Source organism: Lepidochelys olivacea (genome assembly GCF_965140295.1).
Source record: "Lepidochelys olivacea isolate rLepOli2 genome assembly, chromosome: 7".
Taxonomy (NCBI): domain Eukaryota; kingdom Metazoa; phylum Chordata; order Testudines; family Cheloniidae; genus Lepidochelys; species Lepidochelys olivacea.
In genome coordinates, this window is record NC_140417.1 from 26,109,526 (window position 1) to 26,129,671 (window position 20,146).

General features: G+C 40.1%; 2 protein-coding genes across 9 annotated transcripts in view; one reads left to right on the plus strand and one right to left on the minus strand.

The window, feature by feature from the left end:
- Positions 1-5,397, plus strand: part of TASOR (transcription activation suppressor) — a 51,858-nt gene extending 46,461 nt beyond the window's left edge. For 3 of the 6 annotated variants that reach the window (XM_084635520.1, XM_084635521.1, XM_084635523.1), the window contains 4 exons: positions 289-397; positions 1,131-1,309; positions 1,400-1,558; positions 2,236-3,285. In XM_084635520.1, coding sequence (XP_084491646.1) covers positions 289-397; positions 1,131-1,309; positions 1,400-1,558; positions 2,236-2,789 — 1,001 coding nt within the window. In that variant the 3' untranslated portion in view covers positions 2,790-3,285. Of the gene's footprint in view, positions 1-288; positions 398-1,130; positions 1,310-1,399; positions 1,559-1,960; positions 3,286-4,339 lie in introns of those variants that run through there. The other 3 variants (XM_084635524.1, XM_084635525.1, XM_084635522.1) reach the window with 3 other exon arrangements.
- CCDC66 (coiled-coil domain containing 66) overlaps positions 1-20,146 on the minus strand; it is an 82,316-nt gene that overhangs the window by 32,634 nt on the left and 29,536 nt on the right. For all 3 annotated transcript variants that reach the window (XM_084635528.1, XM_084635526.1, XM_084635527.1), the window contains exons 16-19: positions 20,097-20,134; positions 18,791-19,077; positions 16,174-16,301; positions 10,658-10,746 (exon numbers count right to left, since the gene is read on the minus strand). In XM_084635528.1, coding sequence (XP_084491654.1) covers positions 10,663-10,746; positions 16,174-16,301; positions 18,791-19,077; positions 20,097-20,134 — 537 coding nt within the window. In that variant the 3' untranslated portion in view covers positions 10,658-10,662. The remainder of the gene's footprint in view (positions 1-10,657; positions 10,747-16,173; positions 16,302-18,790; positions 19,078-20,096; positions 20,135-20,146) is intronic.

Consider the following 20,146-nt stretch of genomic DNA (forward strand, 5'->3'; position numbering starts at 1 on the left):
TTTTTAATGGATCTCTCTCAATGGCAGTAAGTCACTTAAGGTCAAATTTTAGCCCATGTGTAAGCTTACACAACTTTAGTGGACCTGAGCCACTGACTGCAAACTGTAATCCATTAGAAACTGAGTAATTTTTTATTTTTTAAGTTCTTATAAAGCTCAGTACTGGAGTTATGTTTTCAGCTGTTAATCAAAGATCTGTAAAATGGAAGACCCAATAGTGTTTGGGTTTAGCTTAGATTTTAAACTGTTTTAAAGCTATATAACACAAATTATTTGTCTCAAAAATAGATAAACTTAAAAATTTCCTGAAGTTCCTTGAGGACCTCAATACACCTGATGGGAAATGGCAGTGGAAAGTCCACTGTAAAATACAAAAAAAACTCAAGGAGCTTGGGAGGTAAGCAGTGTACTCTAAATATAAAGTGTTTGAAATGACATGTTAGAACAGGGATAGGCAAACTTTTTTTTTTTTTTTTTTTTGGCCTGAGGGCCACATCGGGTTTCTAAAATTTGTATGGAGGAAATTTTGGGTCTCCCCAAACAGCCAGGTATGGCCCAGCCCCCACCTCCTATCCGACCCCCTTGCTTCTCGCCCCCTGACAGCTCCCCTAGGACTCCTGCCCCATCCCCAGACCTGCCACCCCAGACTGCCCCCTGCCCCATCCAATGCCCCTGTTCCCCACCTTCTGACCGCCCCAACCCCTATCCATACCCTTGACCATCTTCCCCCCCTCCCCCAACTCCCTTGTCCTCTATCCAACCCCCCATGCCCCCTTACCACGCTACCTGGAGCACCGGTGGCTGGCAGCACTGCTTAGAGCACTGGGTCAGGCCGCAGCTCTGCAACTGCGCTGCCCAGAGCGTTGTGCTGAGGTTGCAGGGGAGGGGGAACATCAGGGGAGGGGCTGGGGACTAGCCTGCTGGGCCAGGAACTGAGGGGCTGGGCAGGAGGAGCCCATCGGCTGGATGCAGCCCCATAGTTTGCCCACTTCTGTGTTAGAAAAATAGTGCTCTCAAAGATATAAAATCTTAAATCAAGAAAATATATTTGAAGGGAGTTTTCATCATGTGATACATCATGTAATTTGAATATTGATCTAAATATAAACCTCCAATCCTCTTTTAAATAGAATGAATGCTAAAGCCTTGAGTCTGCTGACACTTCTGAATACCTATCAGAAGAAACACATGGTTGAGATTCTGTCATATCATAACTGTGACTCTCAAACACGAAATGCTCCAGAATTGGACTGTCTTATCAGACTTCAGGCTCAGAATATACAACAAAGACATGTTGTCTTCTTAACAGGTAAAACCAGAACTTGCAGCTGTCTTTTTCTTAAGTTTGATATTATTATGTTACTAAGTCACTCCTCTTTCTCTTTTTTTGTAAATTTAGAAAAGAATGTCAAAACATTTTCAAATTATGCTGATAATGGAATAGTAGTTGCTACAGTTGATGACTTTATGCAAAACTTCAAAAACCTCGTTGGCTACCACAATTCAATTACGGAAGAAAACAACCTTCCTTCACCTGGTGTTCCTGAAAGACAATCAGGTAATATGCAGCATATTTTATACTCTTTCCAACTAATCAGAGGAGTGGGGTGGAGGTCCTTTAAGTGTAGTGTGTCTTTACTCTTACAAAACAAACTCTGTAGATTTGTGAGGAAATCCCAACTCTCAAGTACTCTGTATTTTAAGCAATGAGAAAGGGAAGCTGGGATTGAATACATTAAGGTATCTTAAATACAGAATTACTGACTAATTCAGTATCCAAGAAAGCCTGATGATGATGAAGAGGGTAAGGTAATGAGTAAGCCAAATGGCATTTCCCTTCTGTTCTGAGGGAAGTATAAGCTTAATGACAGACTTAGAAATGGTAACAAAATGAACTTGGATGTCAGTAATTGTATTCTGTAATTGTCTGATCAAATACTGACCTACTGTATAACTTTAGATGCTGTTTTGACATTAACCCCTTTGGAGCTGGGAGTTGGGATTTCCCAACACTAAACATGACCACAATGCGCAGAAGCTTTTAGCATCGGAATATCTGGACATTCACACAAAGGGTTAAGTGTGTGTGTTGAGTAAGTGAACAAGAGTGGCAGAAGACCAAGCCTTAAGTGATATTGGATTTACAGACCCGAAGCATAACACTCTGTGAGTAGTGTATAGCTTTTTTAAAAATCGTATATTTCAATAGAGTAGGACTTCTCTTTCTTAATATAGTTTTTGTAGAAAGCGATGAAAAGGACGAGGAAGACATGTCTTTGGATTCAGGGGATGAAACATCACAAATAGAAATCTGCAGTGATGCCTCAAAGTATGATTCTCATTCAGAAGCTTTGCAGACAGAGACCAAAGGCTCACATGGAACAGATTCAAAAGAAAACTCTCTAACCGATATGCAGCTGTCTTCTGAAGGACAAATTGGGTTGATGGAAAAAACTTCTAAACTTGATTTGGAGGAGAGACAGCCAATAACTCCTGTTTCTACCACATGCTCTGCTGAAGGAGACAAAAACAATTCAGTAGAACAAGTTCCTTTCAACAACTTTCAAGTTTACAGTAGACAATTAAGTATGTCCCATCAGTTCAGTCATTTTAATGTTCTCACTCATCAGACTTTTCTGGGAACAACATACCCAATTTCCACAAGTCAAAACCAAGAAGGTGGGAATTATTTTCTGTCTGCTTACAGTCAGAGCATGGATACAGACAAGTCATCTTCTCCTAGTAATTGGGATGTAAATTGTGAATCTTCCAGGCCATATTCAAAATAGAAATAAATACAAAACTAAAACTTTTTATAGGTTTGTTGTGGACTTTTCTGTTTCTAAAAAAGTGAATTAACAGTTTCTATTTTATTCTCTGAACAAAATGTTTGTCGTTTAACTCAAATGTTTCCCTGTCTTATTTAAATCATGATGGCCTGTACTAGTTGAAGCATCTGAAAATTGAAATAAATATATATTTTTTAACATTTATTGTATTTGAATTATCTTGTTTTGTTGGCACTTTTAAGTTTTTACATTTGTATTTGACCTGTACGTAGACTTCAGTTTGAAGTCTGTTTTAATGTAAAACTGAATGTTTGCCTAAAGCATGTGAAATAGCAAAGCTTAATTTTTAAGTAAACTGTAATAGAGTATCCAAGCCACTTGTCTTTAAATGAATATAAAAACTGTTATGTATGTATTTGATTGACATTGGACACAAATTTTGTACAAAATGTTTTTACATAGCGATAAGGCAGTGTAGTTATTTTAATGAAAAAATATATATAATACTGGATTTTGGCTAAATACCTCAATTAGAGTAACCAATGGTGCAGTTCCATTTAAAAAAAAAAATAAACTTTTCATGCACATGGGACTTAGTAGCAACTTGATTTGTTTTATATCCTGTTTCTAAAATACAGAAAACTGATGCTGCAAAATTTATTTCAATACCATTTTTGTGTGCATCTAATTAATCTGTTAGTACCTTTTTTGCTTATCACAACTGCATAGAAATAGCCCTACAGTTTTAAAGTTCTGTATCTTCTTATAAATGTACAGATGGCAGACAGCTGATTTGTAGTGTTAAAAGGTAGACACTATCAGTACTTTTAGGCCCTGAACGTAATGTTCTGCTAAATGTGGCAATGCCACTAAAATGAATATCCTCATGAAAGTTTGTTTACTGTTCTCACCCTTTCCTTTAAAATTATATGTATTGTACTAGATTTTTGTCTCCTTCCTCCCCGGAACATTTTTCTGTAGTATCTGCTTTTCTTGTGCACAGTCTTGTGAATACTATAGAGAAGATTTCCAGAAAATACTATATGGATGGTAAAACACAAACTGGCGTACTACCATTCTGTTTTTGTTTTAATTACATGGTAGTGGACTTTAACACTAAAGGGTAGTATAAGAAAACTAAGGTTTTGGGTTTTTTTTTCTTCAAGACAGTTTATTTTGTTGCAGTCAGTTTAAGTTCTAGTACAGCCATGTGCCAATTTTTTTTTAAAGGCAAAATGTGGTGATTAAGCCACAAATGATAAGTGCACTCACTACTTTTATTAGCTAAAACTATTTTTTTAAAATGAATTTCAAGCTGGTACTCATTTTTAAAATACTCATTTAATGCATCTTAAGTAAACACTTCTACAAAAAGATGACTTCTACAAATAGAAGAAAAGCTCCTGCTCATTCAGAATAGGGCAGCAGCACAGATACATATGGAAGCAGAGGCTATTCAGGCAATTGGGTGCTGGCAGTCTAATGCAAACCGAACATATGTAAGACTGCAGATGGAAAATCAACATTAATCAGTTGTGTTCTCATTTCAGATATGGGACAGCCGGCTATACACACACGGGTGTGGATCTGTGGGCACAGTATTGTTTTGGGTGCATAGGCACGCATCCAGGTTGCCCGAGGGCTCCCAGCTGGGATTCGGTGGTGAAGCATTACTCAGTTGGCACGCACGGAGGGGCATGTTATGGGATCAACTGATACCGCTGTTGTATGCTGTGTGGGCACATCAGCAGCCACCGGATATATTGGTGATACACCTGGGAGAAAATGATCTGGAAACACTTAAAGGGGTGGAGTTAATGCTTCGAACAAGGAGGGACCTGGTGCAGATCCTGGGAATTTTTCTAGGCGTTAACGTTGTCTGGTCGAATATGCTTCAGCAAAGGGTCTGGCCGGGAGCCATGAGCCCTGCCAGGGTGGACAAAACCAGGAAGTATGTGAACAGGGAAGTGGCCAAATTCTTACTGCCCTTGAGGGGGACAGTAATTTCACATCCTGGCATACTCTGTGGGGCACCCGAGTTATTTTGGGAGGATGGGGTGCACCTGTCAGGCTCAGGTGTTGACATATTTTTGGCTGATATAAAAGAGGGCATTGGGACATGTTTGGGAACCTAGCTGAATGTGGGGAGGAGGCAGCCAAACTAATGGCTGGTGCCTCCTTGTGGATGTTCAGTGCAGGTACTCCATAAATTAAGGCACAAAAGAATAGCTAAATGGCTTGGAAAAGGAATTAAGGAGAGGGGCTTGGTAATTGAGCAAGCTGGGGGCAATTAGGGACTCCTCTGATTGGTATGGCAAGCAGCCAACACTGTCCCCCCATCATTATAGTCCATCTTAACCACTCCTACAGGGGGTGGTGGTTAGTAAGGTCCTGGCAAAGGAATTGCTTGAGAGACCTGGAGGAAAAGGGGGTGGAGCTGGTGGAAGCCCCTCCAGAATTGGTGGTTCCTGGCAGTGAATCTGCTGGAGGGACATGAATGGTAAAAGCACTTCCCCCTGCCCAATTATGGGGGCTTCACCTGCACTGCACATTTTATCTGCTGGGTTAGTCCTAGACATCTAATAAAGTTGCAGCCTGATTAAACCCATATCTAATGTCTCCTGTCTTTCTTTTGCAATAGCCAGACAATCACCACCCTGCACTTTGAGGAGGGGGGGGGAGGAGAGGGCAATGCTTTCAGGCTTGGGGAAGGAGAGGAGATGTAAAACTGCTAGAAAAGTAGTCAGTGTGGTGGATGACTCACCACCTAGAAATGAGGGGTTTAAAAAGGTCAGCCTGGGCCTGGACCCTCCCCTCCTCACTGGGAGCAGGTTAGGCAGTACCCACCCTCCCTATTTAGGTCAGAAATCTGCTAGGTGATTAGCTATATCTGCTGTGGGCATTACTGTAGCTGCCTCCTTGAGGGGGCTGGTAAGGAATTTTTCCCTTACCATCATATTGGCCAGGTGCAGTGGGTTTTTTTTTTGCCTTCCTCACAGCAGGTTCAGGTCAGCTCTGTTCCTGCATAGTACGACAGGCGGTAGGCCATATATCGCAACTTTTTAAATGTACGGTGGATGTTCAGTGCAGGTACTCCGTAAATTAAGGCACAAAAGAACAGATAAATGGCTTGGAAAAGGAATCAAGGAGAGGTCCTTGGTAATTGAGCAAGTTGGGGACTCCTGTGCTTGACACAGCAGGGAGCCCACCCCCCATCCTTATACCTCCTATAGTGGGTGGGGGTCCAGGGTCAGTAAGGTCTGGGCAAGGGAATTACTGAAGGGACCTGGATAAAATGTGGGGAGAGCTGGTGGAAGATATCCCCCCCCCCAAAAAAAATGGCTGGAATTGGAGGTTACTAGCAGTGGATCTGTTGGAGGGCCATGAATGGAAAGGTGGAGGGGCTGGTAAAAGTGCTCTCTCTCCCCCCACCCCCCTTAATTCTGTGGGTTTCACCTGCACTGCACATTTTATCCACCAGGTTAGTCCTAGACATCTAATAATAAAATTGTAGCCTGATTAAACCCCTAGCTAATGTCTCCTGTCATTCTTTTAGCATAGCCAGACAATTATAGGTATTGTGCTAGATTTTGTCTTCTCCCCACCCTAGAACATTTTTCTGTATGAGTTATGTTCAGTAACTCAACTATTGAAGCACAAATGCATCAACTTTCCTTGTGCCCAGTCTTGTGAAGATTTCCAGAAAATACTATATGGACGGTAAAACAAACTCTGGCATACTACCATGTGTTGTGTTTTAGTGTTGAAGTCCACTACCACCTAAGAGTAATACAAGAAAACTTGGTTGGAGGGGGGGGGGGTTCTCCTTCAAGACAGTTTATTTCTGTTGCAGCCAGTTTAGGTTTTTAGTACAGCCAAGGGACAAATTTTTAAAGGCAAAATGTGATTAAGCCACAAATGACAAGTAGCTAAAACTATTTCTAAAAAAAAAAAAAAACTAATTTCAAGCTGCTGTTCATTTTTAAAATACTCTTTTAATGCATCTTAAGTAAGTAAAACACTTCTATATAAAAAAAGACTTCTAAAAATAGAAGAAAAGTTCCTTCACTTTGTTTTACTGTATCTAGTATAGTTACAAAAAGCTTTTCCTGCCAGAATATCAAACTATTTAATATATTAGTGAAGAACTAAGCTACTGTATGGCACGTGTCACGTCGTCATGCAGGGGCAATGCTTCTGAAGAAAAATACTCAATTTCCTTTCTTCATTAAACTTTAGACAGTGAGATTGGCATATAGAAACAACTGTATGACAATGCACACATTCAGATGTGGTTTTTCTCATGTGTATATAATGAAAGGGATAGGATACAGAGGGACCTAGACAAATTAGAGGATTGAGCCAAAAGAAATCTGATGAGGTTCAACAAGGACAAGTGCAGAGTCCTGCACTTAGGACGGAAGAACCCCAGGCACCGCTAGAGACTAGGGACCGAATGGCTCGGCAGCAGTTCTGCAGAGAAGGACCTAGGGGTTACCGTGGACGAGAAACTGGATATGAGTCAACAGTGTGCCCTTGCCAAGAAGGCCAATGGCATTTTGGGATGTATAGGTAGGGGCATTGCCAGCAGATTGAGGGACGTGATCATTCCCCTCTATTCAACATTGGTGAGGCCTCATCTGGAGCACTGTGTCCAGTTTTGGGCCCCACACTACAAGAAGGATGTGGAAAAATTGGAAAACATCCAGCAGAGGGCAACAAAAAATGATTAGGGGACTGGAACACATGACTTATGTTTAGCCTGCAGAAGAGAAGAATGAGGGGGGATTTGACAGCTGCTTTCAACTACCTGAAAGGGGGTTCCAAAGAGGCTGGATCTAGACTGTTCTCAGTGGTAGCTGATGACAGAACAAGGAGTAATGGTCTCAAGTTGCAGTGGGGGAGGTTTAGGTTGGCTATTAGGAAAAACTTTTTCACTAGGAGGGTGGTGAAACACTGGAATGCGTTACCTAGGGAGGTGGTGGAATCTCCTTCCTTAGATATTTTTAAGGTCAGGCTTGACAAAGCCCTGGCTGGGATGATTTACTTGGGGATTGGTCCTGCTTTGAGCAGGGGGTTGGACTAGATGACCTCCTGAGGTCCCTTCCAACCCTGATATTCTATGAAAGAATTTATCCAAACTTGCCTAACAACTGGCCAAATGTTTATCACCTGTAAATTAAACAATGCTCTTTGATGTGGATTTAAGGCAGTTATCTTCAAATTCAAGCTTCTTACAACAAACTGTCTCAGGAGGGACATCTCATTTGATCTATAAATAATATAGCCTCCTGAGGCAATTTTGAAAAAACATTGGGCAAGACCTGCTGGCATGAGTTAAAGCTGTAATTCCTCTCTACAGGTATCCCTTCTGGCTGAAACAGTTTTGCCCTGAATTGGCTTAAATGCAGTTAGAGAGCTAAGCCCAGATGCTATTTTGACTCTTAACTTCAGAAACAGAAGTTCAAACCAATTTTGAATACGGTTTTGGGTTAATCAAATATACAAACCTAGAACTTTATTTTTTTTAAACAAGAGTCTGCTGTCTGAGAACAGGAACTAACTCATTTTACTTTTACTTGACTCAGCTCATTGCACATTAAGCAGTGGCGGGCTGTTGTCTGGCTTGTTGGAAAAGACGTGTGCCCCTTTAAGAGCTAGAGAGTCAGGGACCAACTTGATGCTGCAGTTGCAGACCAGGTCAGTGTGGGGCTGCTGATCCATTTCCCACCCACACCCCAGGTGACTGGAAGAGAGGGAGCACTGTAGGTCCATGCTACTGGAAGAAAAACCCTGTTTTACCTGAGACAAGGTGGACTTGGTCAAGGCAGCATTTCTGGTAGCTGCTTTTTTTTTTAAAAGCTTTTAGGATCAGTGTGCTAGTACCTGGATCCTGTAGGGATTCTTCCAGAAAGAGCTTTGAACCGAGGGATATAGAGTGGGAGGGGCAATTAGTTATATTAACCAGGAGGAAGTGAAAGACAGATGAAGGCAGCTGAGGTGAATCCACTATTCTACAGGAGGTTGGCAAGCCTGGGATCTTCCCTGTGTGAGGGCATACAAGACTATAAGACCATGTAGGGATGGGCCCCTCTTTATTCACTGTTCTAGAAATTCCCTCACACCATACCAGTTTGCTACAGTTTCAAGATAGGGCCTGACAAAGTTGGGATGCCCAGCTTATGAATTTGGTTCCCACTCATCCAGGATCTAGACGGCAACAGCAGTGGCCCAGCTGGGAATGGGGGTTAGGACAATTCAGGCAATTGGGCATTGCTATTCTGAAGCATGCAGAATAGGGGAAAAATCAGTACTTCCTCTGTATTTTCATTCCAGATGCTGGCAGACAGTGATGTGGCTCTGCAGGCACAGTATTATTTACTGGGTGCAGAGGTGGGCTTTGAGGTTGGCTGGAGGTTTGCAGCTAGGCCTCAGTGGTGAAGCAGTCCTGAGCTGGCACGGGAGGAGGGGCATGTTATAGGATCAGCTGATGCCACTTCTGTACACTATGGTGTCCTGTGAGCAGGCATCAGATATAATTGTGGCTCACCTTGAGGAAGATAATGTGGGACTGTGTAAACAGCTATACTTAATGGTCAGAGTTCAGAGGGACTTGGGGGTTGATCCTGGAACTTTTACCAGGAGTAAAAATTGTATGGTCAGATATGCTGCAACGCAGGGTGTGGGAGGGAGCTGCCAAGACCCTGAAAGGCAGGTGGCCAAATTCATGGATGTCATAGGAGGGTCAGTCTTTTTGCATCCAGGCATAGTATATGGGGCACCAGAATTATTCAGGGAAGATGGGGTCCACCTGTCAGACTTGGGAGCTGAGAAGTTTTTGGCTGATATTAAAGGGGGCATTAGGAGATGTCTGGGCACCTGGTTAAGTGTGGGGGGGCAGCCAAGCTAATTGCTGGTGCCTCTCCTAGCAGATGCCCACTGTAGGTATTCCATGGGAAAGGGCTACAGTGATCAGATAAAATGCATTGGTAAAGGATTTAAAGGAGCGGGGCATGAGGGGGGGTTTGAGGCTCCTATGACTGGTATAGCAGGGAGCCAGCCCTCACCCTTCTCTATAGTCTCCCTTAACCCTCATTTGAGGAGGGGGAAGGGTGAGGTCCCTGCTGTGGGTTGGCTGGGGACCAGGGTAGGTAAGGGGGAGAGCTGACAGAAGCCCCCAGCTATATATTGAAATGATTATGGAATTATCCGCACTGTACACTTCTATCGGCCAGGTACTCCCAGATTTTTAAGAAAAAAGTTGTGGCCTAACTAAACCATGCTGCGTGTCTCTTGTCCTCTTTTTGGCGTAGCTGGACAATAAGCACTGCCATTCAGTTTTAGCTAGCTTATTCAATACATACACTGGTTTTTTGAGTGCTAGGTTGCTCACTGGAACACAAATTGTTTATCTAAGTGATCAGACAGCTTTTTGGGCATGGCAACACTGAAAGGGGAAGAGATTTGGCACTTTTTTTCTCTTTTAGTGAGAGGCAAAAATTGGTATGTCATTAAATATTTAATACATTTATTTATATCAAAAATACATGTATTTTAAATTCTACAAAAAGTTAATGTAAACAAACTTTCTATACCGCTGTTTCCTTACTACATAATCTTAAGAAATCTTCAAAGCAGAAGACCACTCTAATAGCAAATAAATGCATTATATATTAGATTCAAGCATCTTCAAACAACCACATGGGGGGAAGGGGAAAAGGAACGAAACCACATAACCTGTCACATTTCATGTAGGAGATTAGACCTTGGTTAAAAAAGATTTAGATGCGGTTAGTAAATTACAGTAGCAAATATAAAGTGCTGTGCCTTACATTTTTAAAGCTGAAGTTTTTTGTATACTTGTGTACCTTTTTTAAAATGGTGAAATAAAGTTTTCTTCTTGATTTATGGTTGGAACTAGACCAGTCTCCAATTCCTTCTGCTTCTGGAGGAGACCCTGAAATAATGAGTACAAAGTAAATGCTCTTCCTTCTCCACAAAATAGGAACAGTGGCAAGCCTCTATTTTATTTCTTATTCATACTGCTAAGGCTATTTAACCATTTTAAAATATGTAATTATAAAAAAGACATGATAAGTCAAGCACTCAAAGAAGGAAAAATGCCCCACTAAGACTGCAGGTGCTGTTTTACTTCAGTTTCGTTTTGCACATGGAACGTGGGAGTCTTGCCTTCCGTCTGCAGGAAGTCTGTGGCAGAGCAAGGAGTGGACCCTAGCTCTGACTCCCAGAACAGTGCCTCAAACAAAAGAAATGTCCTCTGTTCTTTGAGCTCAACTTCACAGTCTACATCTGAATGAGGTAGGAATCCTACAGTACAAACAGTACATGATTATGTTATTAAATACTGCAGCTGTTCTAACAAGTTTTTGGTTTGTAATTTCCTCTGGCTTTAAAAAACAGAAAAAGCACATTTTAGCATAGGTTTTAAGTAAAGTTGGATCCCAGAACATTTGAATTCTACCAATAATTGGTAGGAATAATAGGCTATTTTTTTCTCTGTGCATCATTCCTTGGAAGAAGATGAGGCACACATACATATGTTATCCTTGGCTTAGATGTGCAAGGCAACAGGAAGAATTGGAAATCAAGACTCTTGGGATCTATTCCTGCCTCTGGAGGGGCATCTGAGCTCTAATAGCTAAAAAGTGAGCACAGTTAAAGATTTTAAATGCTTATTCTGAAGAGTGGTGTGGGTAAAGCAGCACAAGTTGAGGCAGTAACACTAAAAATGTGGAGATTCTAGCCCTTGCTACGGCTCCTTTATATGGCTCCAGCTGCACTTGCGGCTGGTGTGGTCCCGGAGCTACTCCCCAGGGGAAGGGCAGTGTACTGCTAACATTTTGTAGTACTGTAGTGGCAAGGGGCCCTAGTGGTGGACCAGGACCCCACGGGACTAGCTGCTGAACAAAAAGATGGTCCCTGTGCTCAAAGAGCTTATGTAAGTCTTTTGCTCCTGTACACCTTCACCATAAGCCCTAACATAGAGGTAGGCTGGAGGCAGGAATGGAAGTGGCAAAACTTGTCTGTGCTTGGCAATTCCAAGGTGCAGCAAGGCCCATAGGTATGATGTTAGACTGTCATATATTTAGGCATGGCAAGATTAGATTTTTATTGGTACAATGTTGGTTTTGCCATACACGCACAAACTGATGAAAAAATATTTCCATCAGCAGTAACACATTTACAGACAAAGAAAAATGCCGCTTAAGGACTTAGTTTGATTTAAAGATGTTTATTTTGCATGTTTTGACATATAATGTTGACAATTAGTGTGTTAAGTTAAAAAGCTTTAACTTTTTGAAGCTGTCTATCATTAATTGTACAAGTCCTGCCCCCCCAATATCCCACAACTGTGATTTTAAAAATGCTTAAAACCCACAAATTTGCACTACTGTGAAAATTTTAGTAGATTAGAAAAGATTAATAATAAACATTGATAGTGTTGCAGTAGCCTCAAGGTTGCCAGAACTTACATTAGAGGCTGCACAGACCCTGGAAGGAGCTCAGAAAGTGGAAAGGTGGCCTAATGGCTCTTTTGCCCCTCACTTCCTACACCAGGGCTGCACCTTGAATGCTGTGACCATTGAGACTTTGCACAACAGCTGGTCCCTCAGTTCTGTTCTTATATTTGTAAGAAATGACCCTGTGCAACCTCTCAATAAGAGGGAAAGAAAGATACTTGCAGTCTTCCTAAAACATATTTTTTGAGATCTTGCTCAGAAACAGGAGCTAAGGTACAGACTTACTATCAGTCACTGGACTGGAAAGGAGGTGACCAGAACTCAGTGAGGGTTTTTTTGTTTGCTTTGCTGCCTGCCTACAACACCTTTCCCTGGTAATTAAGTTTGAGTGAAACATGGGTGTCAGATCTTGCTACACCTGTGATGGAGAAAATGGAGCACTGCTTCATCATAGTTGGAAGAGGAGGGGAAGAGATCTCTGCTTTTGGGGAGGAAGCTGTACTCATTCCCCTATTCACCCCTCTCCCATTTTTTAAAAAAATTCCTGCCTTTCCTAGGCCAAGGATACCACTGCTCCTGTATTATTCCCTGCCGTCGGGATCTCTAACTCTGGGTCTGGGAGCATGTTTGGTGGGTGTTTTGTGGAACTCCAGTATGCTTGTTGCAGATGGCACATAAAGCAAATTTAGCAGCAAGCATCTCGTGAGTTCTACTGCCCATGGGCAAATTGCAGTTTTCAGAAGCTAAACATTCAGCGAAATTGGGTTGGATTTTCATGGACAGCAAAAAGCACCTGTCTGACCCTCAGCCAAATCCTCAGTTTTAAAGATTCTTTAAAGTACTAGAAAATTTTAGTTTGGTTTAAATAATTTTTTTTCTTGGTGACAAAAATAAGGCTATGTCTATACTACCTCTTATGTCAGTATAACTTACGTCGCTCAGGGGTGTGGGAAAAAAACACACCCCTGAGTGACATAAGTTACACTCATATAACCACCAGTGTGGACAGCTTTATGTTGGCAGGAGAGCATCTTCTGTCCACATAGCTACCACTGCTCATTGGGGGTGGTTTAATTGTGTCGATGGGAGAGCGCTCTCCCATCAGCATAGAGCAGCTACACAAGAGATCTTACAGCGGCGCAGTTGCTCTGGTACATCTGTGCTGCTATAAGCTCTCTAGTGTAGACAGAGCCTAAATTATCCTCTGAACTACAGAAATACGATTAGAGCCAAAAGTAGTTAAACAAGGAGTTTCTCAGATCTGAATGGTGCATATAAAAGACAGATGCAAACAACTGCTCTGGGCAGGAGGATAGTAGAGATTATCCAACAGTTAAATGTCCTAAATGCAGTAAGTGGCTGCTGGGATCATAGAATATCAGGGTTGGAAGGGACCTCAGGTGGTCATCTAGTCCAACCCCCTGCTCAAAGCAGGACCAATCCCCAATTTTTGCCCCAGATCCCTAAATGGCCCCCTCAAGGATTGAACTCACAACCCTGGGTTTAGCAGGCCAATGCTCAAACCACTCAGCTCCCACCCCCTTTCGGGATGACTCACCAAAAGACTCCAAAAGTCCATTCTTTGCTTGAACTAAGGTTTATTGAAAGAAAAACCTTTTAATCAATCTTTTGTCTTTCACAACAGAGACAGATGATATTCAGCAGGTAGGAAAACTTCCCTATTTCACCCCTCTATGCTAAACCTGAAATCACTGATATCACCACCGTAAAGCACTAACACCAAACTTCTTTGCTAAGCTCACCTAGAACAAACTGCAGGAATGCTCAGCTTCAGTCTCCAAACTTGAACACCATTTTGCAAATATGGTATAGCTAGAGGAATATTCAAAAGTGGTGGATCTTTGGCAAGCATTTCCATGAGCTCAGAGAAGCCCAGCCAAATGGAATTGGATGATGTAATGGATCCAGCTATATAGACCGTTCCTAATTACAATCTCCCAAGTGTACATGCCACCTAAGGACTGGTGATTTTGGAATCCCAGCTAGCTCATTCAGAATTGGACAATAAGGACGACTGCCACGTTTGTCTTCCTCATATTTTGCAGGGGCATTGTGTGGGGAAGGGGGTATATCTGGTACTGGTATACCAATGTGCAGGGACAGAAGCAGGTCTCTCTAGAAGCACAGTAATTATTATAAAGATATTGTAACTGTTTATAGTTCTGCTGGAATGCTTGCAGACTTTCTCCCTCTAGCTGCTTTACCCAAGGTATCTGTCTTGCTTCTATAGCTGTAATGCTTTGGTGAAAGAAGTGGCACTAGTCAAAACTGCAAATTAATTACTTCTGCCAATAAATTACTGGTAGAACCTGCTTATCTTTTGGTTAGACCACTGCTGCACCAAATAATATGACACTACATTAGGAAATATTCTCATTAGGAAAATAATGCAAACCAGGTCAGAGAGTTGAAGTTCCACTAGCAATTGTTCCTGCTTTCATAGCATGAATTAATTTTTAATGGCAGAATGGGAGTGCAATCTGAAAACAACCTGATACTGAATGAAATAAAGTGACACCAACACTGTTTGCAAAGGCCAGTTTTCTGTAGTTTAGTAGTTCAAACTGATGTTTAAAGTTCAGAATGAAAGGCTTTAATGCTATGCCTATGAATGGCTCCATACTGTCACACCAAAAATGTTCTGTGTGAAAGATATGCAAATGTGTAGGGTATTAAAATGTGAGCTATTTTAGGAGTTTTGTTATAGTATGCACTTTGCACTCCCACCTACACATGCCAGGTCATTTAGCAGAGAAAAACCGTGAAGCATTTGTGCTGGTCATCCAAGTCTACTACCTCAATTGGCCTGGCCACGCAGAAAGACGAAGTAGAGAGAGTGTTCTCACTGAGATGCACAAATACCCCCACCTCCTGGGCACATGTGCCAGTGTTACCAATACCTGGTCTTGCTGCTTCCCTTTCCTACTGGTCTCTGTTCCGATGAGTTCCCCTTTCCTCACAATTCCTTTGACTGTTCCTTAAAGAACCCCAAAATGTCTTTCTTTCTGTAGCCAGACAAGGTCTCACTGTTTCCAGCTGCAGTGAGCATATTTGCTTTGAATCACATTCTATTATCCACTAAATCACTTCTGTTTTACTAACTAGATGCACAGCAACATCATCTCAGTAGTATCTTGATCCCTATCCAAAAAAAGTATGTAGCCTTCAGAGTCATCAGTTGATGTTTTATGTGTAGTGTCAGTACTATCAAATACTTTTAACTTTTCACAAAAAAAGAAACAGATCTCATTCAAATTGTTTTTATTAAACCTTGTGGAGATATGTCATTACCATTAATTTACTAGAGGTAACAGAGCAAACACTACATACCTTATACAAATGTGCACATGCTTTTCTTTTGAACAAATTAACTTATATAATATTCTGTTAAGCCACTTCTTATTTTTATACATACACCGGGAATCCAAAAACAGACTTCAGTGTTGACAAAAGAAAACCTAATTTAGGGAAGGTGTTTTATAACAATTCATACTTCAAATTAATGAAGTAAAATATTTTTCATAGCTGCTATATGATTGCCAGCCCTGTTAAGTCTTTTGCTGTGAGTGGATAGCTACACCTTCACAGCCTCACCCACCAGTTGTGGGAATGTTATTCCCTTAAGATAGGGTCCTGATGCGCTGTGAAAAAATTATTCCACTTTTATCCCAGAGCTGAATCATCTCCCTTCCCCAGGAAGACCACTTTCTTAGGTCCTCAACTATCTCAACGCTAGGAAAAGAAAGAGGCTAAAGAAACACCAGGGCAAAAAAGTAGGATGAAAGAAAGGGATAGAATTGAGAATAGGGCTCAAAGATGGGAAATGATTATGAAAATACAAAACTTTAAAATGTTCATTACAGATTTAGCTCATACTGTACCTGGCGTAAGTCTGATAGTCCTTTGAGGATTGCCTGTTGTCGGTCTCTGTTTTTCACTACATTAGGATTAAGAAGTGGATCTCTCACATGATCAGAGCTAAAAATCTGTCGTGGTGTATGGCAAGAATCTAAAGATAAGTATAAATCAAATTAATTATACTAAGTAATTGTTTCAGTTTTACTTTAATTTCTTCCAAGTAGTCTTTATGTAGGCTTTGCAGATTTTTTTTAAAATAATTAACAGAAAATATCCATGTTTATTTTTAAGCATGTTTTTTCTATTTCTGTAGATTTAACTCTTCACAGTGGCAGGAAATTATGGGGAGATCAGACAACTAGGGGTTAGACAATAATTGTTAATGCCAATAGACGCTGAGATTCAAAAAAGTTAAAGCTGCATAACCATTAAAACACAAATTGTCAATATTACATGTCAAAATATACAAAGTAAATATCCTTAAAACAAACTAAGTCCTTAAGAAGCATTTTTTTTTTTAAACTTTGCCTATCTGTAAATTTTGGTTACCATTAGAGCTGTCAAGTGATTAAAAAAATTAATCACAATTAATCGTGCGATTAATCACATTGTTATACAATAATAGAATACCATTTCTTTAAATATTTTTGGATGTTTTCTACATTTTCAATATATTGATTTCAATTACAACACAGAATACAAAGTGTACGGTGCTCACTTTATATTTATTTTTGATTTACAAATACTTGCACTGTAAAAAACAAAAGAAATAGCATTTTCAATTCACCTAAACTAAATACTGTAGTGCAATCTCTTTATCATGAAAGTTGAACTTACAAATGTCAAATTATGTACAAAAAAAACCCGCATTCAAAAATAAAACAATGTAAAACTTTAGAGCTTACAAGTCCACTCAGTCCTATTTTGCTTACATTTGCAGGAGATAAAGCTACCCGCTTCTTGTTTACATCACCTGAAAGTGAGAACAGGCGTTCGCATGGCACTGTTGTAACTGGTGTTGCAAGATATTTACATGCCAGATGCGCTAAAGATTCATATGTCCCTTCATGCTTCAACCACCATTCCAGAGGACATGCATCCATGCTGATAACCGGTTCTGCTCGATAACAATTCAAAGCAGAGTGGACCGATGCATATTCATTTTCACCATCTGAGTCAGATGCCACCAGCAGAAGGTTGATTTTCTGTGTTGGTGGTTTGGGTTCTGTAGTTTCCGCATCTGAGTGTTGCTCTTTTAAGAGTTCTGACAGCATGCTCCACACCTTGTCCCTCTCAGATTTTGGACGGCACTTTAGATTCTTAAACCTTGGGTCGAGTGCTGTAGCTATTTTTAGAAATCTCACATTGGAACTTTCTTTGCCTTTTGTCAAATCTGCAGTGTTTGTAAATCTAACAACATGTGCTGGGTCATCATCCGAGACTGCTATAACATGAAATATATGGCAGAATGCAGGTAAAACAGAGCAGGGGTCATACAATTCTCCCCCAAGGAGTTCAGTCACAAATTTAATTAACGCACTATTTTTTTAATGAACATCAGCAGCATGGAAGCATGAAGGGGCATATGAATGTTGAGCATATCTGGCACGCAAATACCTTGCAACGCCGGCTACAAAAGTGCCATGCTAACGCCTATTCTCACTTTCAGATGACGTAAATAAGAAGCAGGCAGCAGTATCTCCCGTAAAAGTAAACAAACTTGTTTGTCTTAGCAATTGGCTGAACAAGAAGTAGGCCTGAGTAGACTTGTAGGCTCTAAAGTTTTTGTTTTGTTTTTGAATGCAGTTATGTAACAATAACAAAAATCTACCTTTATAAATTGCACTTTCATGATAAAGAGATTGCACTACAGTACTTGTAGGCAGTGAATTGAAAAATATGATTTCTTTTATCATTTTTACAGTACAAATATTTAAAAAAAATTAAGTGAGCACTGTAAACTTTGTAATCTGTGTTGTAATAGAAATAAATATATTTGAAAATGTAGAAAAACACCCAAAAATATTTAATAAATTACAATTGGTACTCTATTGTTTCAGAGTGCAATTAATCACGATTAATTTTTTTTAATCACAGTTAATTTTTTGAGTGAATTGCATGAGTTAACTGCGATTAATTGACAGCCGTAGTTACTACTGATGAAAATACTTTTTCACTGGTTTGTGTGTGTGGTGAAACTGATGTTAATGGATATTTACCAAAAATCTAATCCTTCCAAGCCTATCTTTATAGCTTGTAGAGAGCCAGTTTTCCTTCCCTGCCAGATTTTTTATCACTAAAACTATTTCACAAGTGAAACCGTATTTCAGTTCCTAAAAAAATTCGAATATATTTATATACATATGTATTACCTAATAAAGTACAGTGATGCCTCATCACAATATATTGCTAATAAAAAGAACAAGTTAACTTTATTTTCTTAAACACTATTGACTAGTGGCCTACCAAGTACAAGCTCTCTGTGTAATACTGCGCCACAACTGATAAGTCTCAGGCATTTATAAGGACAAATGTCAGAGACTTCAGTGTACTATTTACATCAGGTATTCAAACAACTCTAAATCACTAAAACCCCTCCCTCCTGCCATCTTAATATCAGTTTACAATATGTTTCAGTACCATTAAACTGTCGATATTGTGGATCATGTGTTGAAGGTCTAGTCATTGGTGCATCTGGATCAAGGTAATAAATTTCATTTGTTCGCACATAGGGAATGAAATGAGAAGAGGGTGGCCGTTCAGGTTCAATAACTGGAGAAGATGATTTCCTCTGTTGCATGTCTGTGTTAATATTCTTCCCTCTTCCACTATTGCCATTCTGAATTGGGAAATTACAAGTATTTATCTGCCTTTGTTGTACTTGGTGTAATCTGTTTTTAACTGCTGGAACAGGTGGTGATTCAGATCTGTGCAAAATAATTTTAGTTAGACCAAAATTTTCAAGCAATATGCTTCATTTTATTAATACTCCTAAAACCTAATGAAATATTGTTTAATATATCTTTTAACAAAATCTAAAATTATGGTTTTCCCTCCCCTATGTGCTTAATGTGCACTAGAAACATTTAGTGGGCCCTCTGATTCACTCTTTTTGCGCAAAGTGGCCAGAAACTCAATGGATTTTGCTAATTAGGAATTCCCAGATGACAAAGAATCAGCATGACGACTCTGTGCTACTTCTCTTGTCACTCCAGGATAGGCTGCATGGGCTGATGAAAGGGAGAATCTGCACAGCTCTGGTTATTCCCACCTGCCAAAATGGTCACTTGGGACCAAAGAGCAGTCTGAAGGCATGGCCAGACCTGAGAATCAGGCCATGAATATTCTATTTCTATTAGCTTGCAGACAATTGTGGGCTCCTCTTTCCTAGACTGACTAGCATCCTATAATTTTCCTTCTATAGTATTTGACACTTATTTTAAACATTTAACAAAAATATCTTTTTTTCTAGAATTAGCCATTTGCTCGTCATTCTCTCTGTACCTGAAAACAAGCTCTATGCAATTTATATAAGCAATACATATTATTTAAATCTGTGCTAGTTCTTTTAAGGATAAAATGCATTCTACACACTTTTTTATGAAGGCAAATGCAAATGAATGTGCTAGGCAAAAATATATATATTACAAAAGGTTATGTTCCCTGTCCAAGTGACAGAAAGGAAAACAGTAGGTCCTGTTCTTAAATAACTAAAGTTGCCCTCATTTTGGGACACATTCTTCTGTCTAATATATGCCTTAAATGTCCAGCACAGTTTTCCCAAGTACAGTACTCTCTGAAATGTTTTTCACTTGAGAATGATATATATATAAACTTTTATTTAAAAAATTGTATATTTTTAGTAAAAAGTAAAAATTGCACTAAAACATATCTAATTTCTCATTCTTAATTTCCTTGTAATAACTGATACAGAATACAGACCTACCTTTCTTCATTCAAATGACTCCACTGAGATTGTTCTCCCTAGAATAAGAT